Source organism: Podarcis muralis, chromosome 16 (assembly GCF_964188315.1).
Source record: "Podarcis muralis chromosome 16, rPodMur119.hap1.1, whole genome shotgun sequence".
NCBI lineage: Eukaryota > Metazoa > Chordata > Lepidosauria > Squamata > Lacertidae > Podarcis > Podarcis muralis.
Genome location: NC_135670.1, coordinates 27,268,503 through 27,294,079, shown reverse-complemented (window position 1 = coordinate 27,294,079; position 25,577 = coordinate 27,268,503). Strand labels below are relative to the sequence as shown.

Below are 25,577 nucleotides of genomic sequence, written 5' to 3'. Positions count from 1 at the left end.
TTTGCTAAATTTAAAGGAATTTGCCTGGCTATGAAATGACACGGAAGCATCTAAACAGCTGCTTTGCTTCTTCTTTTGTTTTTCCAGTGACTTGTCAGTCCACAATGTCAACGTGAGTCCGTCTGAGACTAGAACGATCATCGAGGAAGCTCTGGAGTTGCGCAGGAAGAGGCAGGCACTCTTGGTGCGAAAAAGGGAGCCAGACCTGAAGCTTGTCCAGCCCATCCCCCTTTTCACGTAGGTCTCAACTGGGTTTGAACTTACTCTGACAACTGTAGAGCGAACTTAAAGCAATATTTCCTTAATGATTTCTGTGAACAATTGGCTTTTGGTCCCATGTGGAAAAGGGCTGCCTTGCTCCCAAACGTTCTCCTTATTTCTGCATGTGGCTTAAAGGCAAGGAGACGGGAGCATTGCCTGCCCTGGCCCCTGGGTGAGAGCTGAGCTTGTGTTTGGTTGTCTGTCATGTGCTGTCCTGCAGGTGGAAGTGTCTCGGGGAGAGCTTACTGGCCATGTATCAACACCTGACCACTTGCGAGCCGCCTCGACCCAGCCTGGGCAAGAGAATTGACCTCTTGGAGTACCAAGATCTAGACCAGCACTCTGACGTCCCGGCAACTTCCGCTCCCGTCAGTGTTATACAGCCCAACCCTGTCAGCACCAATCCCCAGATGCCTGTGACGGAGCCACTCCTAACATACACACCAGTGACACCCACCTTTCCCAGTCCAAGTGTTCTGGAATCAGTCAGTCCTGCAGGTAAGGGATGCATTACATGAATATGTTCTCTGGGTGGATGTTGAAGGGTTTCTGAATCATTGTGCTCTGTTCTTCATGGACCAATTAATAAAGTAGAAGTAGAGCTGGCCTTCTGGTCTTCGGTGGCGAGAAGTAGTAGGATGCTTATGATAGGTTGGCTTGTGCTGTCCATGATGCAAAGAGAGTCTGGAAGGCAGAAGTGACTACTTCTAGCCAGCTCCCAGGTAGATGAGCCAAGCTTCTCTTCCAGGGTCTTTTGGAGGACATTTGCCTGGAGAATGGGGAGGAGAGATTCTGTGTGGCCATGATGTTGCTGCTGCTATGGAGTGGCTGTTGGTGCAGCAGCCACCTTTTTGGGGAGTGGGGCAAGGTGTCTTCTGGGCTGCCACTGCTCCTCCGGCTCCCCCTACTTGGCTTCTGTGGCAACAAGAATTCTGCCTTCTGCAAATCAGAGTTCAAGGGAAGCCGTCCTGATCAAGTGTGTCCTTGCTGGGGCCAGGAGTTTGATACCTGGACGTTCTCTGGCTCTTCTTAGGGGATGCCTCCGTGGGGGACAGATCAAAGAAAGGGGTGAAGCGGAAGCGGATCCCCGAAGACAGCGGCGAGACAGCCAAGAGGCGGTCGGCTCGGGTGCGGAACACCAAGTGCAAAAAGGAAGAGAAGGTGGACTTCCAGGAGCTGCTGGTGAAATTCCTTCCTTCACGGTGAGGATGGAAGATTGGTGGTTGTGCTTCTGAAAAAATAGCAGAGAAGCTTGCTGAGCTCTGCACCCCACCCACCCAGGGGTGAAACTAGGCTTTATTTCACCCAGGTCAAAGACTCAGTTTGATACACACACGCCACACACATTTACATACATGCACACAGACTGGGAGCCTCAATGGCGCCCCTCTGGAGGCTTCACCTAGGGCAAAAAACCCTCCAGCGCAGCTTTGGTTCAGGCCCACCATCTCAGTGGGCTTCCTGCATGGGCTGCTGGAGCAGTACAGTGGTACCTCGGGTTACAGACGCTTCAGGTTACAGACGCTTCAGGTTACAGACTCCGCTAATCCAGAAATAGTACCTTGGGTTAAGAACTTTGCTTCAGGATGAGAACAGAAATCGCGCAGCAGCAGCGCGGTGGCAGCGGGAGGCCCCATTAGCTAAAGTGGTGCTTCAGGTTAAGAACAGTTTCAGGTTAAGAATGGACCTCCAGAACGAATTAAGTTCTTAACCCGAGGTACCACTGTACTGTGCTGATTTGGGGTTGGCTGCCTGCCTTCTCCTGGACACAACTTCTCGTGATCCCTGCAATATTGTCAGCAGTTACAAAGAACTGGTGTTTCCCTCCACTTTGACTGGTGTGTTGCGAAAATAAATCTAGCTTCTGGGAATTGCATGTTGCTTGCAAAATTGCTATAACAGGAGTGTGTTTTGATGTCTGCCTTGTGAGGGGCTGCCAAGGTCCAGAGCATTGATGCTTTGCTTTACTCTTTGTTTTGCTTTTCCTGTTAGCCTGAGGAAACCTGACCCAGAAGAAGACGAGGGTCCTTTCAGCAGCTACGAGGTCCAGTCTGAGGCCAAGGAGGAAAATTTCCAGCATGTGGGCACCCACAGGATGCCGTGTGACTCAACAACATGCATGGAATATGGTAGGGACTTTCCCTGGCTTCTGTGTTTCAGCTGAGGGACTCCCCCCAAAAAGGATTACATTTGAATTCATTAATTTGATCCAATATTTGGAAGCTGTAGTATAATTTTGTGGTGAAGCCTTTGACGGATTAGGTGAGCTGCTCTGATGTCACAGAATGTAGGGAGGCAGGGGAGGGGAGAAGTGGTTGCTTCTTTCCATGCACATTGTGTTAACTTTTTTCTTCCAGAGAAGCAGGATGTTCATAACTTCCTCTTGGCTAACTTGAACAACGGGGGCATCCTTGAGTTGATGATGAGGTACCTGAAAGTGATCAGCCTGAAGTTCCTTGTGAAATGGCCGCCGGGCTTGGCTGAGGTTGTGCTGAACATCTACAACAGCTGGAGGAAGCACAGCAGCAGCCTCCCCAATCCGCTGCTAAGGGACTGTCGCAACGAGCACATCAGGGTAAGGAAATACTTCTGGAGGTGACCTCGCTCTGTTGCCACCCAAGCACCACCTCTAAAGGGTACATGTGTGAGAGAGACTTAGTTCCTGTATAGCCGGAGCTGTGTCTGGTAGCCAGAGACATGGGCTACGATCCGCAGAGCATGTCTCTGCTTCTTTGCTGTTGTTTTTATCCTACTCTTTAGCTGAAAAGGCTCTCAGGGTGGCTTGCATACTGTCAAATAAACAAGTCTCTCCTCGCAGACTTTCAATCTTAAGAGACACAATACAAAAGGAAAAAGGAATGGAGAGGGAGGAGGAAGAAGACAAAGCCAGGCATCAGTTCTTAAAGCTACATAGTAGTTCTTACAGTGACTGGCTGGGATGGATATAATTCTGGGAGAGGGGAAGCAGGGCCATGCCCAGCTTCTTCCCAAGCCACAGCCTGATGGAATGGAGAGTTGGAGAAAAATCAGTGTAAATCTGCTGTTCACGAGTGGGAGCTTTTCCCAGCCCTGGTTCCCGAGATAGTGTTTAACTGGAGGAGCAACAATACTGGAGGTGTAGCATCAGGGAGTGTTCTATGACTGAGTAATTGGAGGCAGGAGGATAATGCTCGGCACCCCTTTTCACTGGTTGGGACCTACCCAGAGGTTGATACTTAGGCCATCTGCACACCCTTCCCATGGGAATAGTGTCCTAGGACCTCCACTGGCTCCAGGTTTGTATCTTGATTGACAGTTGGGAGTAAATCCCTCCGCAAACTTTTCCCATCAGGACAAACTTAGCTGGCAAGATGCTCACTGCCTGCCCTCTGCTCCCTTTATTTTTAGGATCAAGCTTTTCTTAGGTGTCGTGTGATAAAGGTTTGAAGAACGAATCAGGGGGCCAGTCGCCTCCTGGTGCTTTCTCTCTCTGCAGCAAAATGTCTTTCTGCTGCTGTTCCTGATCTTTCACAAATGCTGTAGTCAACACTGCTTATTCTCATAAGAAGGGTTTTTCCGCTGGAGGTGCAAAATGATTCCCCCTCCAATCCCCTGACGCCTTCCTAACCCTCCTCTCTCCACCCCCCACTTTTGTCTCTGCTCTAGGATATGATGCTGATGAGTCTGTCCTGCATGGAGCTGCAGCTTGACCAGTGGCTGCTGACCAAAGGGAAGAGCTCAATGGGTGAGTGAGCACCGGGTGTTAGCAAGTGCTTCTTCCGAGGAAAGGCCCTGCAAACTCCTTCCGGTGAGATACGAGTCCCCACAGGAAACATGTGCCTGAGCTTAGAAGCTGGGCCTAGTAGTCGATCTTGAGGTTTGCACATAGACATTCCCAAGTTGACCTTTTGGCCTTGAAGTCAGGTTGGAGGAGACTGGAGAGTCCCCAGCCACTTGGGTCAGATGTACCTGGAGCAGGACAGGGCAGCTTCTGGGGTTCACTGCTTCATAAGCAAACCCAACGCCTTGCAAAAAAGAAGCAAGTTTTTCTCTGTTACGTTTCCTCAATCGGCTTCTCTCAGGTGCAGATCTTGGGGTTCTCCGCTCCCAATGCTGTTGTTTAGACTTTGAGCTGCAAAGAATCTGAGCTCTCATGTTAGAACCTTGTGCTGAAATGTGAAATAAACTGTTTCAGTGTCTCCAAGGAACGGCCCTGCGGGCAGCTCGGTAAACGGGAAGTTTGGCCCTGATTTCCCTGGCAGCCACTTCCTGGGGGATCTGCTCCAGCTCTCCTTTGCCTCTTCTCAGCGAGATCTCTTTGAGGAGGGCTGGCTGGAGTTTGTGGTTCGGGTGTATTGGCTGAAGGCTCGCTTCCTGGCCCTGCAGGTTTGTATTTCGGGGGGTTTTGGGGGGGGGACTGCACAGCTTCTGTGGTGTTTGCAGCAGAGTACCTAATTCAACAAGGGACGCGGGTGGCGCTGTGGGTAAAAGCCTCAGCGCCTAGGTCTTGCCGATCGAAAGGTCGGCGGTTCGAATCCCCGCGGCGGGGTGTGCTCCCATTGTTCAGTCCCAGCGCCTGCCAACCTAGCAGTTCGAAAGCACCCCCGGGTGCAAGTAGATAAATAGGGACCGCTTACTAGCGGGAAGGTAAACGGCGTTTCCGTGTGCGGCTCTGGCTCGCCAGAGCAGCAATGTCACGCTGGCCACGTGACTCGGAAGTGTCTCCGGACAGCGCTGGCCCCCGGCCTCTTGAGTGAGATGGGCGCACAACCCTAGAGTCTGTCAAGACTGGCCCATACGGGCAGGGGTACCTTTACCTTTTACCTAATTCAGCACTGCTGGCTTTAGATCTGGGCAGTCAGACACTGGGCACACAGCTCCTCTTCTGTGAGGCTATAGTGGAAATCTGGGTACAAAGGCAGAGTGAGTTTTAAAAAGCCTTGAGCAAAAGGCTTTGCAAAAGGCAGCTTGGGGTATGGAGTTCCTGGGAGGGGCTGGCTGGGGGAAGGAGCTTAGCTGGCAGGCTGCAGTTGAGCATGCTGCTTGCTTTCCCAGGGGGACATGGAGCAGGCCTTGGAGAACTATGACGTCTGCACAGAGATGCTCCAGAGCTCTGCTGCAGTGCAGGCCAAAGCTGGCGACGAGGGCGTGGTGATCCGGTTGCCAAATCTCCATGTGGACTCTGTGGTCTCGTTGGAAGAGGTAACACCAGCTGGACGTGGGAACGTTTGGGTCACTGCAAGAGGCTGGCTGCACTTGCCTTCCTTGTGAGGATGAACTCATAGCAGTTATGCCGGGGATGCAAACATGGAAGCAGCCATGACCCCCATTACCAAAGTGTGTGTGCGCTTTGTGTGTTGAAGGTCCCGGGTTCAGCCCCTCAAGGAAACACCCTCTGCCTGTCAGAGTGGACACTGTTGAGCTAAGTGGGCCACTGGCTCAACTTTGTCTCAGAAAGCTTCGTATGTTTGAGTCTGGATAAATGCTTGACTAAATTACCTGTGATTTGTGGTTCTGGTTTGAAAACTGAAATGAAGCAGTCAGTGTCCTTCAGTTGGGCTCCTGCCTTACTGTCACCTTGGTCTGTTGCTGCCTTCAGAGCAGCTAATTCTGTTGCTTGTGGAACACATGAGAGACCATTGCCGCTTGCAACATGCAGTGTGTGACTCTTGCAGATTGAGAAGAACCTCAAGTCCCTGGAGAGATGCCAGTCCCTGGAGGAGATCCAGCGCTTGTACGAGGCCGGCGACTACAAAGCGGTGGTGCGTCTGCTGCGGCCCACCTTGTGTTTCAGCGGATACGGCCGGACGAAGCACCTGGAATTTGTCATCTCCATTCCAGAGAGGCCAGCTCAGCTGCTCCTGCTGCAGGTGGGATTGTCTGAGGGCAGCAGGGAAGGCCAAACCGGCATAGCCAGCCTTGATGGTTGCAGCAGAGGCTGCCAGGAAACATCAGCCAGCAAAACAACCAGCAGGTTCACTAGGCTGACTCTGGTGCTAGTTCCTTTTGCTGTGCGGAGGGGAAAGCGCTCTGTGTGTGCTGCTGTTCGAAGCTGTTTTCAAGGAAATGAATACCCAAGTTGTTGGAAACCATGGTGTTAGGGAAGGCGAGGGAGAGTGCCCTTGTGCTCAAGCCCTGCTTGTGGGTAGCTGGTTGGCCATTGTTAGATAGAGATGCTGGATTAGATGGGCCATTGGCCTGATCCAGCAGGGCTCTTTGTAGGTTCTTGAGGAGTCCTCAGGGTGTTTTCTTGATGGCTTTTATGCAGTGCTGCATGTTTATCCTGGTCACGTCACACAAATGCAGAAAAGCGGAGGGTGTACAGGAACCTGTTGTCCGCAGCTTTCGGCCTTTCCAGCCCAAGTGCTCTTAGCCACGAGCACCAGTGCCCTCTCCATAGGGAGCCTGCATGGGCATGCCTCTCAATGCCCTTCCATGTGCAGATCTAGGAAAGGTTCCCAGCAGCTGTCTTGCAAATGCTCTTGCACGTTTTCCTCCAAGGTGTCTCTTCTTTAATGCTCCTCAGGATTCCCTGCTCAAGCTGCAGGACTACCGGCAGTGCTTTGAGTGCTCTGAGGTTGCCCTGAACGAAGCCTTTCAGCAGATGATCAACATGACAGAGGCATCTGCCAAGGAGGAGTGGGTGGCCACTGTCACGCAGCTGCTCGCGGGGATCGACTGCTCCCTTTCCTCAGACAGCAGCAGCCTGGAGGAGCCGCCAGCCTTGCAGAGCCTGGTCCGACTGACCAGCAACCTCGTCCAGGTATCCTGCTCTTTGCCCGAGGACCCACATTGCTCTTAGAGAGCAGGAGACCTGCTGGCAGCCTTTCTCTGAGCCATTGGTGACATGAGGATCTGTTCTGCAGTTGCTGGTGGAAACGTCATTTTAACGTGTAAAAAGCAGCCAGGGGAGGAGGGTCATTCCCCAGGGGCTCTGAGTACAGAGCATAGGAATGGGAGCCTGCCAGGTCTTAGGAGGGGGGCCAGCTCTGGAGGTCTGGCAGCTCATAGCCTTGGTTTGGCCCTTAAATTGGTGTTGCCCAACACTTAATCACACAGCACAATGAAAGCAAACAAAGCTGGCGCAAGTAGTGGAGTAGTGGCCCAGCGGGAGTGGGGAAAGGAAGGTACTGCATAATCCAGAGCAAAAGCTAAACCCCAAACCCCTTTCTTTGGCTGTAAGAGCAGTTGGAGTTCCTGCGCGCTCAACAGTGTCCGCTAGAAGAGAAGAAAGAAGGAGAAATACAAAACCAGACTTTTTGTAATGGGTAATGGCAGAGGGGGAAGGAGAGCAAGAATACTAGTTCCCTCCTAGGTTAGAGCTCAGCTCCACCCTCTGCTTTGAGGGGCTCTCTTTCTTTCTTTCTTTCTTTCTTTCTTTCTTTCTTTCTTTCTCTCTCTCTCTCTCTCTCTCTCTCTCTCTCTCTCTCTCTCTCTCTCTCTCTCCTCAGCCTCTTCCCAAGTCTCCAGCTTCCATCCTTACTTGGGTGGCAGCTGAAGGCTCTAAGCAGCCTTGGCAGTGTGTGTGTGTTTAAAGAGCCTTCCACCCTCTCACACACTTTGGCTGTCACTCTTGACCACTCCTTTCTGCCCTGGCTGCCGCCATGAATTTCTCTCGGGAGGAGAGGGTTGGCTCAGGGAAGGGTTAGTCTTGCTCAGCGCATGGCTCAGCCAGTATCCCTTTGGAAATGTGGTTTAGTGTTGCTATGTGGCTAAGCGGTTTCCTGCTGCTCTGTTGTGCAGCCAGATTCAGCCCCTGATGAATTTGGAGGGGGGCATGTTTGTGTAAGTGAAGAACATCCCCTATTGTTTTATGAGCCTGAAACCAGCTTGGTCATTCTGGGGCCACTTGGGTGATGACTTGAATGCCTGTCATTAGTATGTTGTTCCTGTTGGAAGAGCTGAGTGTTGTCCCCTCTGTGGGTTTAACTTGCCCCATGTCTGTTCCTTGAAACCCCTCCACCCCAGATCATCGACTGCAGCATGGCTGTCCAGGAGGAGCCCAAAGAGCCTTCTGTGTCTTCGGTGCTTCCCTGGATTATTCTTCACAGGATCATTCAGCACGAAGAAGACACCTTCCGCTCCCTCTGCTGCCAACAGGAGGAGCAGCAGCAGCTGCAGAGCCAAAATGAAGAAGGTGGGGAACAGCTGTGCCCTCTGTAGTGGGTGGGAAGCGGCTGTGTTCTGCCATGAGAGGTTGAGTTGGGCATTCAGGAACTCTGTGCCTGCCAAAACAGGGCAAAAAGACAGAGCACCAGAATGCATGCAGATCAATGGCAACGTCCCTTGTAGCCTTCCTTGTCTTGTCGCTGGATTATTGCACATGGAAGACAAACATATTGTTAGAAGTGGCTCTCTGTAGCAAAACATTGCCCGTGTGCAAGAGCCCTCCAGGTTCTCCCTTCTCAGGCTGGAGGTTGCATGGAACAAGTGAAAGGGCTGCTGGAACTGGCTAGCCAGTGATTACTTTGGGGTGTGTTTTTGGGGCCTTCAAAATATTTTCCAGGGCAGAAGGCCCTTACCTCTTCTTTTTAAATAAACAGGTGGAATTACTCCAGCCTCCATTGTTATGCTTCAGAGAGCCCATGGAATGATGTTCACATGTCCACAACAGCATCGTTCCAGAGGCACTCCAGGCTTGGGGGGAGGAGAGGAAGTGTGACGGCAGCCAAAACTCCTGTTGCCATTTCCAAAACCACCAGCTCCTAAGCTGTTTAGTAAAGGGTAGTGGTGGTGTGGAAGTAGAAACTGTTACTGCTGCCATAACAGGTGCTTCCACCACCATCCCCAAATCTCCCCTCCCACTTGGAGAGACCAAAATATTCCTCTCCCCACCCTAACAAAATTGAGTTTTTGGGGTGGAGGTTCCTGCAGAGAAAAATGTTTATTGTGGGACTTCCTTGTTCTGAGCAGACATCAAGCATTTTTGGTGAACGTAATAAAACAACTGGGTCTTTCCCTGTATAAGGGAATTTTGGGCTAGGAACCAATTTGGGGGCTAGTCCAGGAGCCGTCAGGTATGGCTGGGCCAACTGCTTCTTGCCCATTTGACTCATGCACCTCCCATACCAGATCTGTGGCTTTTTGTTTGTCCAGCAATTACTTGACATTCATTTTGTCATCAGCAGCTCAGAATCTGGACACTCCTATGCTGCCCTCTTCCCTGATGCTTCTGAACACGGCTCACGAATACCTTGGGAGGAGATCGTGGTGTTGTAACTCAGACGGAGCCCTCCTTAAGTTCTATGTGAGTAGCCATGCTTGAAATAGCCCAGATTAACCCTCTTCCTCTCCCCACTCGTTGAGAGATCTGTGGAACTCACACTCATGCGGAGAGAGGAATGTTCCTTCATGTTCTCACCCACCGAGCAGCACGCTTCCTCCAAGGCTTCTTCAGCCATCCCCTGCCCAGGCGGTAGCCTTGACCTCAGTGAATTTTGTCGTTCCAGGTACGGGTGCTGCAAAAAGAGCTTTTGGCCTCTACCTCCGAGGACACCCATCCCTATAAGGAGGAGCTGGAGACGGCTCTGGAGCAATGCTTTTATTGCCTGTATAGCTTCCCGAGCAAAAAGAGCAAGGCTCGCTACCTGGAAGAACATTCCACACAGCAGGTGAGACTGTCTCAGGTCTCCTTCAGAGAGAAAAGGCAGGATGCTCAATGATATGCAGGTCTCTCTGCTTCCAGAGATTGGAATCCCATGAGCTGGACATGGAAGGCAGCAGCCCTTAGCTACTCCCCAAAGGGCATCTTTGTTACCTGCATGGGGGAAATGCTGGACTCAGAGTAGACCTTGTCTTCCTCCTCCTCCTCCTCCTCCTCCTCCTCCTCCTCCTCCTCCTCCTCCTCCCACGTGTGGGGAAGGGCCATTGCAGCTCTGTGGCAGAGCATCTGCATTGCACACAGAAGGTCCCGGGTTCAGTCCAGCAGCATCTCCAGACGGGGCTTGGAGAGAACCCTGCCTGGAAATCCTGGAGGAGCTGCTTCCAGTCAGTGTAGGCATTCCTGGCTTTGATGAACTAGTGGCCTGACTCATAGAATCAAAGAATTGTGGAGATGGAAGGAACCCAAAGGGTCATCTAGTCCAGGAATCCTTTTGCCCAACTTGGGGCTTGAACCCTTGACCCTGAGATTAAGAGCCTCATGCTCTACCAACGTGTCCTTTGCCAGTCAGCTGCATAAGGCAGCTTTCTGTGTTGCTAAGCAGCGCTGGACTGAGATGTACACTCGAAATCTGACTTAGTTCCTCTTGTTCCTGGCAAGGCCTGATGCATCTCTTGCCTTCTCTCCAAGGTGGATCTGATGTGGGAAGACGCCTTGTTCATGTTTGAATATTTCAAGCCCAAGACCCTTCCTGAATTTGACAGCTACAAAACCAGTACAGTGTCTGCTGACCTGGCCAACCTTCTGAAGAAGATGGCCACCATTGTCCCTCGGACGGACAAGCCTATGCTGAGGATAGAGGAGGTGTCTAGCTACATTGAAGGGACTCTGAGCAAGGTACAAGCCTCTTGCATCATTTAGGGAGTGATTAAGGGGGAGGGGGTGCTGCTGGGGCTCCTGCCTTCTCTCAGGGGTGGGGGGTGCATTTGTCAACAATGAGCATGGTTTGCTGGTGCATTCAGATACAGGCTATTTGTAACGGAGAAGTGACTTCACTGCCTTGTGGGTATCCAGCAATTGAATTCCATCTTTTTGTGATGTCTGCTCTTTTGTTTAAGTTCTCTCAAAGTCTTATTCTCACATATTGCTTCCTTTAGAACCTGTTTTGGCTCTCTAGAAGCTGTTGCACTACAACTGAGATTCCTGCATTGCAGGAGGTTGGACTTGATGACCCTTGGCTCTACAATTCTATGTTTCTATGAACTCCCGTCATCCCTGAGCCATGCTGGCTGCTAAAGCTGATGGGAGCTGGAGTCCAATTACATGTGGGAAGTCACAAATTCCCCACACCTGTATTAGAATAATTTGAGGCCTGAGGATGGCATTCCCTGCTAAGCCAATTGCAGTTTTCTCAACAGCTTTTTTCCTTCCACTCAGCCCCAAGGCTGTGAGGAGTCTCCTTCCACAGGCACATTCAGGTGGTGGCAGCTGCTGCCCATGACAAGCCCAGGCATCCTTATTCTCCCCTTTCTTGCCAGGTGCCAGCTCTCCCTGAGGGTGCCGACTACTCTCCTCCGGTGGTGACAGAGCTGTACTACCTCCTCGCAGATTACCACTTCAAGAACAAGGAGCAGTCTAAGGCCATCAAGTTCTACATGCATGACATCTGCATCTGCCCTAACAGGTCAGCTTGGTGAACCCCCGACACCAGATGAGATGCCTGGTCATTCCATCGTTGGTCCCTGGATGGTGTGTGTGTGTCATGTAAGGGCCCCTTGCATTTGGGCTTCTTGCATTTTCCCTGTGCCCTGAGCATTGGCACATTGTGGTTGTGTTGGCATCTGCTGCCTTGAAGAGGCACGCACAACCAGTCCCCCCAGTGTGTGTTGTTGTGCCAGAACACATGAACCCTTTTTAATTGCACGAACCTAAATTTGCTGGTATGCAATTGAATCCCTGCCACAGGATAATGACCATCATGGAAATGCTAACTTGTGTGTGTGTCCAGATAAGCTTTCTAAAATCTGGGCACCTGAGCTGAAAAGCTCCCAGCAGTAGCCATGGAGGGAACGCAAGAGCCGGTGGAGGGAGGTGGTCTTTTTTAAATACCCCGATCACAAACTGTTCAGGGCTGCAAAGGTGACTGACAATGGGGTATAATAAACACCTTTAGAAGAAACACAAAAAGGCTGTTGTGATATAACAAAGTGAGACGGGGGAGAGATCGGGACTGAACTTCTCAAGGTGCGGGGGGTTGTTGTGTGCTGTTCTTCTCCCAGGTTTGACTCTTGGGCTGGCATGGCGCTGGCTCGAGCCAGCCGCATCCAAGACAAGCTGAACTCCAACGAGCTGAAGAGCGACGGCCTCATCTGGAAGCACGCCACCCCCGTTCTGAGCTCCTTCAAGCGAGCCCTGGAGATTGACGGCTCCAACCTCTCCCTGTGGATAGAGTACGGCACCATGTCCTATGCGTTGCACTCCTTCGCCTCCAGGCAGCTGAAGCAGTGGAAGTCGGAGCTGCCAGCTGAGGTCGTGCAGCAGGTGAGGGCTTGAGCTGGAGCTTGCAGGCCCCGGCCGGGGTCGGGAAGCGGGGGCTCGCCAGACCCAAAAGGGCAACCACCCCAAGCAGCTCTTGCTGCTGCAGCAAGGCTTGAAACTCCCTCCCCATGTTTCAGATGGCAGAGCGGCGCGACGGCATGCTGGAGACGGCCAAGCACTGCTTCATTTCAGCGTCTCACTGTGAGGGCGACGGAGACGAGGAGGAGTGGCTGATCCACTACATGCTGGGGAAGATTGCCGAGAAGCAGAAGCAGCCGCCTGTGGTCTACCTCCGTCACTACAAGCAGGCGGGTCATTTCCTGCACGAGGAAGCGGCCAGGTACCCCAAGAAGATCCACTATCATAACCCGCCGGAGCTTGCAATGGAGGCCTTAGAGGTAAAAGCAATGAAGCCAGCCAGCCAGACGTGGCCTTGAAGCAGAACAAGCTTCAAGGCCCTCGGAGCTCTTGAGGGAAAGGTCCACTGGCACGTTCAGGGCAGGAGTTCTCTATAGCAACCACTACCTCCCCTTGCATCTGATCCCCCTCTAGGAAGGGTGGGTAGGGAGCTCAGAGAGGGAGAGCTAGTGTGGGAGTCGGCATCAAAGTATCTGCAGCCTTTGCCCTTCTGACTTTGCCAGGGCTGGAAAGGCAACTTGCTTGAGGTGGGGGGGTGGGGGGGGGAGGAAGGAATCCAAAGGATCTGTAGCCTTTCCGGCCCCCTGACATGCCCCTAAACCAGAGAGGAAATTGCTGCAGCTCAAGCGCTGATGTGGTTTCATATGGCTGATTTCTATTGAGAGCTGGGCAGTGACCCCCACCCACCACCGGCCAAGTCTTAGAACTGCAGCTTTAAAGTGTTTTTCAAAAATACAGTCCAAAGGTCAAGCCATTGCTCTTTCTTCCCTCCTCTTTATCGCTCCATCACTTGTGGCAGCTTCCAAGAACTGCCCCTTTTCCGGCATGTGGTGAGAGCCTTTCTTCTCAGTTGTCATCTTTTCCAGGCAAGCAGCTTCTTTCTCACAATCCTGCAGAAAGCAGCCCTCTTTGTCTTACACGGCCAATAGCAAGCGGATGTCTTTACATTTAATTGTTTGCTATGGATAATAAAGTGGTAAACGGCCAGCTAGGTTTTTTGGGATACATTTATAATATGTCAGGAGGTTGTTGTTGCCCTGCCTTTGTTTCTTCCCCTTAGGTCTATTTTCGGCTTCACGCCTCCATTCTGAAGCTTGTGGGGAAGCCCAACTCTGGGGTGGATGCCGAGATGCTGGTCACATTTATGAAGGAAGCTGCCGAAGGGCCTTTCGCCAGGGGGGATGAAAAGAACACCCCCAAAATAACTGAAAAGTGAGTGCTGACTTTCTCAGGGTCAGTGGGAGAGCTTCGGTTAAATGGGAGGCTCCATTGCCAGCTCCAAAATGGCTTAAAGTGAACACTTGTATCGCCTTGCAGGTGGGGCAGTCACAGCTGCTGCCTGCCATGTCTGGTTGGGCCAGGGAAGCTCTCCAGGCAGAGCCAAAGTGCAACTGCCAGACACTGACAACAGACCTCCTTAGAGGGATTTGAGTGGTAGCCCTCACGCCCTGTAATAGGTGCTACTGTGTGTCAGTACAGCCTCCCTCCCTTCTTTCTCCTCCAGAGAAAAGCTCTGCCTGGTGGATGACGACTCCCACTCCTCTGCCGGGACTGTGCCGGGCCCAGGGACTTCCCTCCCCTCCTCATCCGGTCCAGGTCTGACTTCCCCACCCTACACAGCTACTCCAGTTGACCACGATTACGTCAAATGTAAAAAAAACCGTCAGCAGGCAACACCGGATGGTACAGTCCCTGTTCTCAATACTGCCGGCACAGAGAGGTGCTGTAATCATGGGGGCTGGGGGGCTCATTTCGGCAGATTTGCTTGCTTCAAGGAGGGCGATGGGGCTGCGGTAACACGGGCAATATTGCAACTCATTATTAACCTCATAAAGGTCGCCACCTCCCATCCAACCTAAATGGGCAAGACAGTTGGATGATCTGTATTCAAGGGTATTTCGAGGCTCAGTTGAATGCTGTGGGATTCGTAGGCAAATTGTCCTGGGCGCAGTTCTGAAATCCAGACCTCTGCCATTTGGGCAATGGGAGGCAGGTGGCAACCGCACGCGTGTCATGTTCGCAGTATGAAGTGGAGAGGCTTCAGCTGGCAACTTTTCCTCCTCCTCTTATTATTACATCTTCTCCCTTCCTTTCCCCCTCCTCCGAAGTTTCTAAACTGGCTGGCTCATCTCCATTGCTGATGCACATTATAACCCAGTAGTCTTAGTGGCAAAATGCTGTCAATCTCAGACTGGGGTAGAGAACATTTGTGATGAGTGTGTCACAGTAATACTAGCACACACACCCCTTTAGTATTGCTTTTGTGCTTATTTTTGTTTCCTTTTAGCAGTATATCTGCATTCCGAAGCAAATTTGGGCTGGAGGGTTAAGGCCTGTAGATTATTTCGTGCCTTAATTGGCATGGTTTGGTTGAATTCTGTCTGTTTCCATGAGCACAAATCCCCCATGGATAGCACTAGGGAGACCTGCTTTGTTGTATTCAGAAGATTTTAGGCCCTGGCAGCAGGACTGGGTAGTGGCAGGTGATGGGAACAGCAGCCCCACTGCCCTGCTTCTAGTTGGAGGGGAGAATGTCAGGATACAAGAACAAATCACTTGACCTGGCTTCATAAGGCAGATTCACGGGTTCTGTAGGTTGTGCATGTTGAAAGTCGAATGTATTTCTGAACGATTTGGGAGCATGAGTTGCCTGCCTTTGACAAAACCCAAAGGACAGTTGGAAGAGCCGCCTCCTCCTCACCTCCTTCTCCCTTATCTGGCCCTTGTCCCTGGAGTTGCTGCTTCTGTCCAGGTATCTAGTTACTGCTGCCACTGCAGTGGAAGGTGCCAAGTGTGAATGCCTTTTGGCCAAAGCCAGGGAACAATAGGATTTTTCCAAAAGGAACAACCAAGCCTTGCACAGCTGGTCGCATCTTACAACGTCGTTGGCACAGAGGAGCTGAAAGTGATTTGGCTCAGGCCCGGCAGCCCACGTCCCAGGCAGAGAAGCAGCAGCTTAATATAGAATTGCCTGCTCTGCCTCGCCTGGGAAGTGGGTTCATCATATTGGCATTATTCCCTTTTGGGCTTCGGGAGGGGTATGCTGACATCTCAACAAAAGTTGGATGTTTGCATTTCTGTCCAAAAAAACCCCCCAAAAGCATGTCTATTTTGAAATGGTGCTTTGGAAATGCTTTGCTTCTGGGCTCACAGCCATCCCACAAAGCTGCTTGGGAAGGAAAGCCAGCACTGAATTTGAAGCTGTCTCTTTAGGTGTGCTGGGCTGGTTTGGTTTTGGGTATCTCTCATGTTGGTTAAATCAAAATAAAATAAGCAGACTCCACTGGATGTGCCACAAAGGCCACACGTGGCTCTTCCCAGGTGTAATGGCAGTTTATAATGTGGGTATCCAGAGCCAGGACTTCTGCTCCAGCCATGCTTTGTTCTCTGGAGAGCATCTCAAGGTAATCCAGGAGCCAGAAGGAATCGGGGGAAAGACCCAAGAGTGGAAATGGTGTGTGTGTGTGTATGAGAGAGAGAGAGAGAGACTAAAGCAGTCCAGTAGACCAGACTTTGAGACTAAGCAAATCCCTGAAAAAAGGACGCAGTTAACTATAAACCCCTTACACCCTACATATATCTGTGTACATAAATCTATAAATAGCAGTCAAAAGTATTCAGTATACAGTCGTACCTCGGTTCCTGAACACCTTGGGAGTCGGAATGTTCTGGCTTCCGAACCATCGAAAACCAGAAGTGAGTGTTCCGGTTTTCGAACATTTTGGGGGGAAGCCGAAAACCAATCCGTAAAATCCATTACTCAGTAAACTGATCTTCCTATATTGGCTCCTCCCATGCATGGATAAGCATATGTTCGCGTTATCATTATAGCAACATTCAATATCCTATGAAGCCAAGTCTGAATCAGTGGTGCTGTAAACATTTCCCCAGAAGTGAGCTATTGCTTTTTCTGCTGCCACTAGCAAATTAGGAATCCCTTCAGCATTCGCCCTTTTAATAGATCCTTCCAGGTAATTTTGTAAGACTTGAAGAGCTTCAGAGTCAATGGTGTTGGACTGGTTAGAGTGTCAGGCTAGAACCTGGGAGACCAGAGTTCAAATCCCCACTCAGCCATGTGAAGCTCAGTCCCTCAACCTAACAGGGTTGTTGAGAGGATAAAATGGGAAAGGAGGAGAACCATGTACTCCATCTTGACTTTCTTGGAGGGCAGGTGAGATATAATACCAATTAGTAATAATTTCTTCTAGCTGCTTAACATAGTATAATATCAATTGCCAATTAATTATTTTGAGGGGGCAGTTTTAAAATATGAATATAATCAGCACATGTTTATCCACAATGCCAACAGTTATTCCTAGTCAGCTTATAAAACAATATTTATGTGGGGATCACATATGACATTACTGATGCAATGTTTTTGCAAATTCATAAGATTCTCATTCTCCTGCAGCCAAAGCCATACTTTATATCTTAGCAATACCGCTAACATAAATTGTAATACCACTTCTTTTGAAATGGCTGCAATTCTCGATAGCAGGATACAGAAAAGGCTTAATGAATGTAACTAAGTGGCCCTTTTACCCACCACCTACTTCCAATTTGGTAGCCTGGATTTCCAAACACATTTAAAGAGTGTCTGATTCGAAAATATTGATCCCTTCTAGAAATACATGGATACATTTTGTTTCTTCCAAAAAGTTATAAGAAGAAACTGACTTGTTGCATATAGGCCATTTATGTTCCAGTCAAATATATCCCCCAATATTTCTTCTTAATTAATTAATTTGTATTAACAACAGGAAATAGGAGGAGAAAGACCTTTGACTGTGTTTGGCCTCATTCTTCCTTTGCCCATATGCTACGTTCAGTTTTGAGACACAGTTTTTGACTTGCTCTTTCGATATCTTCTCTATTATACCAGACAAATAGACAGAAAACTCCCACCCTGCTCATATTCCTTTGTGTTGGTTATGCTGCATGCATCATAAAACTCTGAAGATTTGGGGACACCTGCTGCATAACCATTCTATGTTTCTTACCCCATCCCCCAAAATAAGTTCAATATCTCTATCTTGCCAAACACCTGTCTTCTTTCTTAAGAGCATGGGAGTCCTGCTGGATCAAGCACCAGTCTAGTCCAGCCTTCTGTTCTCACAGTGGCCCATCAGATGCCCCAAGCGAAGCCCATCAGCAAACAGGCCCTGAGTAACTCTCCCCACTTGGGATTCCTAACAACTGGTCTCATTCAGATGCATTTATAATAATAATATTATTATAATTTTTTATTTGTACTCCACCCATCTGGCTGGGTTTCCCCAGCCACTCTGGGCAGCTTCCAACAGAGATTAAAAATACATTAAAGCATCAGTCATTAAAAACTTCCCTAAACAGGGCTGCCTTCAGATGTCTTCTAAAAGTCAGATTGTTGTTTATCTCCTTGACATCTGATGGGAGGGCGTTCCACAGGGCGGGAGCCACTACCGAGAAGGCCCTCTGCCTGGTTTCCTGTAGCTTGGCTTCTCACAGTGAGGGAACCGCTAGAAGGCCCTCGGCGCTGGACCTCAGTGTCCAGGCAGAATGATGGGGGTGGAGACGCTCCTTCAGGTATACTGGGCCAAGGCCATTTAGGGCTTTAAAGGTCAACGCCAACACTTTGAATTGTGCTTGGAAACGTACTGCCTCATAAGTCACAAGAGAGCTTGAAACGTACTGCCTCTTAAGTCAGAAGAGAGCTTGATAACTAAAGCATACCGGCATCCTGTTTAATTTATAATTGTTGCTGGTCCTTTCAGTCTTTTTACTGCCATTCTGAAATGTTTTTATGCTGCTTTTTTAAGTTAACGGTGTATTATCTCTTCATTTGTTTTGTGATTTTTGTTAACTGAATCAACCCACAAAAAAGCTCTGACCTGTCTGGAGTGCAGTTTAATGGTCCCACCCATGGCCAATTGCAAGCACACCTGCTGAATCATTGTCTGGATTTGATAACGGGCTGGATGAGGGCCAGTAAACAGAGTGCTGGATCCTGACAAGACAGAGGCAGTGTGTGTAGAGGTGATTGTCAGGCCTGGGAAATGGGTGCAAAATCTGTTCTGGATGGAGGTGCCTTGCTTTTGAAAGAGGAGGTCCACAGCTTGCAAGTGGAAGCTCATTGATCCCTCATTGTCTCTTGGGGGCACAGAGTACCTTTTACAAGCTGGCTTGCTAATGGGTGCCTTTCTTGGGCAGAGATAGGTTGGCTGCAGTAATCTTTGTAGGTTTGACATGCTGTATTATACATGGCATGGAGCCTCAACTCTGGCATCCCCTCCCTAGAGAGGCTCGGCTGTTGTCGATTTTTCAGTCTTTCCGGCATAGAGCTCACTTCTTCTGAATAAAACGTAAACAGCAATTACGGCTCATTTTACTTGCTCCCTGTGAGCATGTCCATAAGAGTTGGCTTCCAGTGGCGTTGGAGCTGCCATATAAGCCCAGCTTCTGTGTGGTTTAGGGACTCATAAACTGAATCCTTTTGACAGAAAGAGCTTGATTTTGCCATATCCTGGGATTCTCAGTGACTGAGGTAGAGTAAGGTGCAGCTGGTTGAATGAGGAACGTTAGTAACGGTTAAGTAGCCAAGAACTCCAAACTCCAGTCCAGAAGTTGCAAATAGAAATGGGAAGTTATTAAAATGAAAACCAGTTGTCCCAGGCAAGAGACTTGACAGACTTCCTTTCCAAGATTCGTCTAGTTTTGATGTCACATTTGTCTTAAGCGTGTTTGCTGTGTAGCAGAGTGTTCTAACTTGTTCTTCAGTAAATGCATGGGGAGGCCCGTGTCATTCATCCATTCAGTAGAGCAGAAAGCATCCATTCTTGTCATTTGGTGCTCTTTGTACAACTCAATGTTGCTTTTCTTGTTGTTGTCGTCGTTTTTCCCGTGCCGTCTTTTGTGTGTTTGTTGTGCCTTTGTAACCAATATTGCCCGTGCTGCCTTAACCCTTTTTAAAAACTCTGTTCATAGATATTCTCTCCCTGCTTTTTTATCCATCACGGCTTGCTTGAACAATAGGCCAGAACTGCAGCTTAACCGCTTTGGGGGATGAGGAATCTGTTCACTGTGGTAATGTAGAGATCCAGTTTCTGGAAAAGCTTCCTCGAGATGAGTTGCAACCCTTGGATTCTCCCCCCGCCTTAACACATGCTCTGCCTCCATCCCGTTCTGTTCTTTGCGCCAGGGATGGGCAGCCTGTGTCCCCTCCTGGATGAGGGTGACTACAACTCCCATCATCCCCTACTCTCTGACCATGCCAAACCCTGCTTTTTGCAAATGTTGTGTCTTTCATTAACACTCATAGCCTAGTCCTTGTACTTCTGGAAAAGGGCTCTTAGAAGATGTACAAAGGCTCATTGGTGGCTGGGCAGGGGGGCGGGTTTTAACTAGCCAAACATAAATTTGGTGTGCACGGATTATGAAAATGCTGTTTCCCATGGTTGAGTCCTTGACTTTCAAATAGCACAAATAAAAGCCACTATGATCCTTTGTTTTAATTTCCGTATATGCCTTACGCACACTGTCTATATGTTTTTGTTTGTTAGTTTGTTTTCAAATTTCCAAAAATTGATTGCAGAATTTATAATCTAAATATAACCAGAAAAGGAAGGGGCAGGATAATGCTAAACAATACTAAAATACATAATTAGAATACAGTTGAAAAATTGCAGATACCGCTAATAATGCTTGAAATGCGCACTCATCCCCATGACATTCCCGTGACGTTCCTCATGTCATATGACCGTGTGAGAGGTATTCTGAGGTGGGTGGTCTTCATGTAGGTCGTCTCGTTGGCAGTATGTCCACTGCAGCATCCTGATGTACGCCATAATCTCAGAGTGATGCATTTGCCTTTGAGATGACTTTGTAACCTGCAGCTGGAATGGGATTCAGACATGAGAACACACGTCAGGCCTGATCTGCAGTGCTTCCAGCCCACATTTCTTGGTGTTGGGACATTTCCCCAGATATAGTGGCTGGTGAAAATGAAGAGCATCGTCTGCCTTTGGCAACATTTCTGCTTTTCTTGTTTTTAAAACAAGCGATGCCATTCTGAATCAACTGAGCCAGGTTCTTCTGTGTTGCATATTCTGCCCACAGACGTCCTGGCTTGCGCGGTATGATCTGAGAGCTCTTCTTCCAAATCGTCAGGTAGGGGATGGTTCTCTCCGAAGACTTTCCGACATGGCGGTCTGGTGTGGTTTGATATGTAGGATGGCAGTGCTGTTGCCAAATTTCTCCATAGCCTCTTGAATATTTCGTTGACAGATGTGTAGTGCCTTTTCTGCAACATCCTAGACACCACCCAGATGCTTCTACAGCACCCATGGTGAGAATGAAGTGCCAGAAGAAGAATGGGGTTAGACTAGATGACCCCTGGGGTTCCTTCGAACTCTACAATTCCATGAATCCTCATTGGTGTCTTTCACAGACCTGCTGGCTCTGCTGAACAGGCACTGCCTCTTAACATGCAGTACAAAGCTGGTCTCTGTATGGTGGAGGCAGCTCAACTCTTAGGCTGCACATCGGCTTTAGCCTTTTGGTGTTTGGGGCCTGCATTAAAGTTGTCCTTCCCACCCCCCTCCTCCATCCCCTCTTGGTGCTATTGATCAGTTGCAGGTGAAGCTCTCTTATGTGCCTCTGTGGCTCCTACTCGGCTACTGACACTTTGGTGGAGCACTTGCTCAAAGATGACATAAAGAAAGGGACCAGATGTTGGACAGAGGGCTGGTTGTTTCCTGCTGACTGGATTTCAGTTCTTGAATCTTAACTTCTAGCAAGTGAAGCCACCTTCCGAGTGACCACCCTTAGTGGTATATCCACAGGAAGATTCACTAGCAGAGGAAGCTTGTAATTGCCTTTGAGAGCTTTTCCTTGTCTCTGTATATTTTTGCCTGACACTCTCTTTGGGAACTGTTCTGGGAACTCCAGATCTTAATTTGCAGCTCTTCGGCTTCTGCAGGATCTTCCATTTTTTTGTGTTGCCACAACTGGTGGCATTTCTTCATCTGTAGTGGTTTTCATTTTTTATCTGCGGAATTTCACTATCTTGATAATACAGCTCTCCTATTTAGGCAGACAATTCTTCCGTTGCCTTGTCTTGCAGTTGCTTCTAATTATGTAACTTCTGCAAGTTTGCTGCACCTGCATTTTTCTTCGTGTCTTTGCACTCAGCCTAATAAAAAAACTGGTCTTTCCCCCTCCCCCTTCCCATCAGGTTTGAAAGGGGCATTTCAGTGCTTGGCAGACTCCTGCAGGTGGGTGGGTTATTAGAAGCTGCATTGGCCACCATCTGCCCACTTCTAAGGCATCTTCTTTTCCAAACTGGCTTCCAGTCACACAAGGATTTTTGCTGCATGTCTCAGGAGGGCACAAAATGCTTGGATTTCACTGGTCTTGTGTGACAGGCTAGGCCAAGAGAGCCCTTCCTCACATATTGAAACTTCTGTACATCATCAGGAGTGGAAAAAGTTTCCAATTGGCTACCCTACAATAGAAGTTTTTGAAATTATTACTTTGCAGAAGAGTAAATAGAGAAACAAACATACACACCCCTCCCACACACTTTTGTGAACACCCTAAGACAACATTAAGGTCCAATTGTATCTGCATTTGTAAAAGGGTTTGGGGCAGAGCTTTCCAAACTTTTCCTGTTGGTGGCACACTTTTTAGACGTGCATCATTTCACGACACAGTAATTCAGTTTTACTAGCAAACCGGAGGTTAATCTTACCCCTTTCCATCCACGGAAGGATTGTGGGGAGGTTCGTGTGACACATCTACACACTGCAGCCGACATACTAATGTGTCGCAACACACAGTTTGGAAAGCTCTGGTTTTGGGTGAAATCCGGAATCTTGATTAGAAATGCCTTCTGCAGCACCTGTTCCTGGTCTCTGTTCATTCATTGGTCAGGTCCAGGTGGGTTGCTGCAGTGTTCCTGTGTCAAGGATCTAGCAGCAGCAGCAGTATTACATAGAAAAGTCCGCTTTGGATCTTTTCTGACTGTAATCTTGCAACTGTCGCAGCATTTGGAAATATTGGCATTCAAAATCTGCCCCTGGCGAATGAGTCCTGGTGGAGCCAGACCAGATTTTGGATTATGCCATCCGTTTGCTTCCAGAGAAAAAAGCTGCCCAGTGCTGTGTCTCAAATGGAGCATTGCTCCTGAAGGGGGGATGCACTGCTGAATTCTCCTAGATGGAATCTGCAGAAACAGCAGGGTGAGGCTAAGGGTAGGAAAGGTGAATGGGCCGCCTTGGCTGGAAATGGAGGAAGGGGCAGTGAGGATTGCAGGCACAGCCTTGATAAGGCCAAGAGCAGGAGGAGGAGAGGAGGAGGCACTGAGTCCTTGATGTACAAGGTGGGTGGAAGTTTGTGTGGAGAGACGGCCCTGGGAGCCCCCTCATGCTTGCCCTCCTTTCCCTCCTGCAGACCGGAGTCAGGATAGCACAGCGGTGGTGCTCTCTGATTCCAACTCCACCCAAGACATGTTCACTGAGGTTGCCAGCTCTCAAGACAGTGCAAAGAAGCCTTTTCCAGAGAGGAGGCCTTTTGTGTCCCCTTCGGAAGCTGTTGCCACCGCTGCTGGCAAAGAGGCCCCAGGACCTGCAGAGGAAAGGGGTAGGTCATTCCTGGTGTGTGAAGATCTCTCTCTGTGTGTGTGTGTGTGTGTGTGTGTGTGTGTGTGAGAGAGTGAGAGAGAGAGAGAGAGAGAGAGAGAGAGAGAGAGAGAGAGAGAGAGATCATTGCTTAGCACAGCTTGAGCGGCTGGAGCAAGTGCACACTTTTCTTCCTGGAGCAGCAAGTGGTTGTTGCTGCCAGAGGGAAAGGAGTGGTGAATAGTGGACTGAGAGCGGGGGAATCAGCAGCTTCCTCCTAGGAGAGAGGGACGAGGCTGTTCCTGACGGGTCCTGAGCACCTCCTTCCTCTCCTGAGCTACTCTGACAGGAGCAAGAACAAGCCAAGGGAACGTCTTCTCCTGGCCGTGCATTTCACGTCTTTGTGCACATGGGGTTTTCCTTATCTTCAAAGTTGTGGGTTTTTTTTAGCGGTTTGTAACATCCTTCGACGGAGGAAGAAAGATGGTGGCTTCTGTGTGATGCCTATGCTGCCCTATCTGTTTTGACAACTCCAGGGAAGCCAGAGGAGCAGCCCTTGGAGAGCTCAGAGTCCTGCCATGTGGTTGAGCAGAAGCTGGACCATCAGGCCCCGCCGCCCGGGGTCCCCCCCAAAGCCCCTGCCCCCTCGCTTTCCCAGTGGGACACCAAGCGGCGGGCTGTGCCCAGTGGGGAGCAGTTTCCCCAGAGCCTCCCTGTGGACCTGGAGGAGCAGCGCAAGTTCCTGACGGAGCACTGCATCACCTCCTTCCGCCTCTGCCTCAGCCGCTTCCCTCAGCACTACAAGAGTCTCTACAGGCTGGCCTACCTCTATGCCTACAGCACAACCCATAAGGTAAGAGGTGGTGGTGGGAGAGTAGGGCTGAGCGCTGCCCCTCTCATGTGACATTGCTCTTCTCACTGTCCAGGCCTAAAGCCCCTGTGGGTGATGGGCAGGTGGCATTCCCTAAGCAGCAGTAGCAGCAATGCCTTGTGGTGGGGAAAGCCTCTGCTCTGGGACTGGGAGGAGCAACACCAGCAACCAGGAGCTCTCAAGATCTTCTGGGACGAAATCAAAATCCCCTCTGCTGCAGCATCACTCCAGTTTGGCCTTACCCAAAAGCAAGAACCAGCTGCCCCTGCATGATTCTGTGAGTTAGAACCTGGAATGAGCAGGGGTTGCTCCTTTGCTCCCCGCCTTCAACCTCCACAGGGAGAAGCTGACTTTGCAGTGTCCATATGACAGAGCAATGTTAGCACAGTCCCTGTAGTGACTGCCTGCTGAGCGTGCACGTCTAGTGTAGCTGTGCTGGCCGTTGTATTGGCTGTGATGTGGCTGGTAAGAGGGATACCCACTGGAGCCGTTTGCTGCCTCTGACCTCCTGGAAGTTCTGCACCTAAATAACTAATTCTGTATGACGACGTCCCATTTGTGTGTTCAGAACAGCTAAACCCTGCAACCTGTGAGAAATTGTATGAATTCAGCATACTTCACCTTTGTCTCACTTACTGCTTCTGCTTTGGCCGGTGGTGGTAGGGTGAGGAGGAAGGAGCTGTTAGGCACTGAAAGACCCATTCCTAGTTATGAAACATCTCATGCCCCCTCCCCAGCTTCTGAAATTTTGCCAGGCATCAGCCTCTCTTGTACAAGCAGGCCTGTGTCTCAGGAGCCAATAAGCGCTTGGTTTACAAAGAAACAGGCTCAGGGAAGAGGGAGAGCTACCAGGCAGCTGAATCCTGCACTGTGCTCTGTGCTTGGATTCCAGGTGCACAGCTCAGCTGATGTTTTATATGCACACAATTCCCCAAAATTGCCTGACTTTCTGTTTGCTTTCAAGGCTTCCAAGCTCGCCTTGGAAGTCTTGTTGTACTCTCGGTGTTCACGCAGTTTGATGAGGAGGTTTGTGTCTCTCTAAGTATTCAAAGTAACAGGAGCAATAAGAATGCTCAGTTGAGGTGAGCAACCGATCAGGGCTTCCTTCCCCCACCTAGAGCCCTCCAGAGGGCTTCCAGACAGCTCCCATCAGCCCCAGCCAGCACAGGGTACAATGGTGGGGCTGCCAGGAGTGGGTCCAGAACATTGGAGGGCACCAGGATGGGGAGGGCTGTTGAGAAATTGGAGTTATGGGGGTGCTGGCAATTTGAGAGTATGTATTTCAACTGTACTACAAAAGCCTGGCAATATCGGGGAGCGGGGAGGCAAATTTTGTGGTTGTTCAGCATGGAGGAGCACTGGATGTGTCCCCTGCTTGTTCCCAGGTAGTGGTCCGGGGACTGGGTGCTTGGTCTCTGGTAAAAATGAGGCTGGTCCTTTGCTGGACGAGGAGGTCCTCAACCCTCCTCTCCTGAGGCTTCTCTGCATGGCTATATACATGCTCTCCATCACCTCATTGAACCAAATGTGAGACTAAACACTGGTTGTTGCACGGAGCACCCTCCCCTCTGGTGCCATTGAGGGAGCTGCTGCG

General features: G+C 49.9%; 1 protein-coding gene across 5 annotated transcripts in view; it reads left to right on the top strand.

The window, feature by feature from the left end:
• CABIN1 (calcineurin binding protein 1) overlaps positions 1–25,577 on the top strand; it is a 57,447-nt gene that overhangs the window by 5,218 nt on the left and 26,652 nt on the right. For 2 of the 5 annotated variants that reach the window (XM_028710831.2, XM_077920117.1), the window contains exons 8-28: positions 88–237; positions 482–759; positions 1,295–1,463; positions 2,254–2,390; positions 2,619–2,836; positions 3,907–3,985; positions 4,436–4,626; positions 5,296–5,442; positions 5,916–6,110; positions 6,767–7,003; positions 8,209–8,377; positions 9,366–9,487; positions 9,690–9,851; positions 10,532–10,738; positions 11,380–11,525; positions 12,121–12,382; positions 12,517–12,777; positions 13,578–13,729; positions 14,022–14,200; positions 22,946–23,134; positions 23,649–23,965. In XM_028710831.2, coding sequence (XP_028566664.2) covers positions 88–237; positions 482–759; positions 1,295–1,463; positions 2,254–2,390; positions 2,619–2,836; positions 3,907–3,985; positions 4,436–4,626; positions 5,296–5,442; positions 5,916–6,110; positions 6,767–7,003; positions 8,209–8,377; positions 9,366–9,487; positions 9,690–9,851; positions 10,532–10,738; positions 11,380–11,525; positions 12,121–12,382; positions 12,517–12,777; positions 13,578–13,729; positions 14,022–14,200; positions 22,946–23,134; positions 23,649–23,965 — 3,967 coding nt within the window. The remainder of the gene's footprint in view (positions 1–87; positions 238–481; positions 760–1,294; positions 1,464–2,253; positions 2,391–2,618; positions 2,837–3,906; positions 3,986–4,435; positions 4,627–5,295; positions 5,443–5,915; positions 6,111–6,766; positions 7,004–8,208; positions 8,378–9,365; positions 9,488–9,689; positions 9,852–10,531; positions 10,739–11,379; positions 11,526–12,120; positions 12,383–12,516; positions 12,778–13,577; positions 13,730–14,021; positions 14,201–22,945; positions 23,135–23,648; positions 23,966–25,577) is intronic. The other 3 variants (XM_028710834.2, XM_028710832.2, XM_028710833.2) reach the window with 3 other exon arrangements.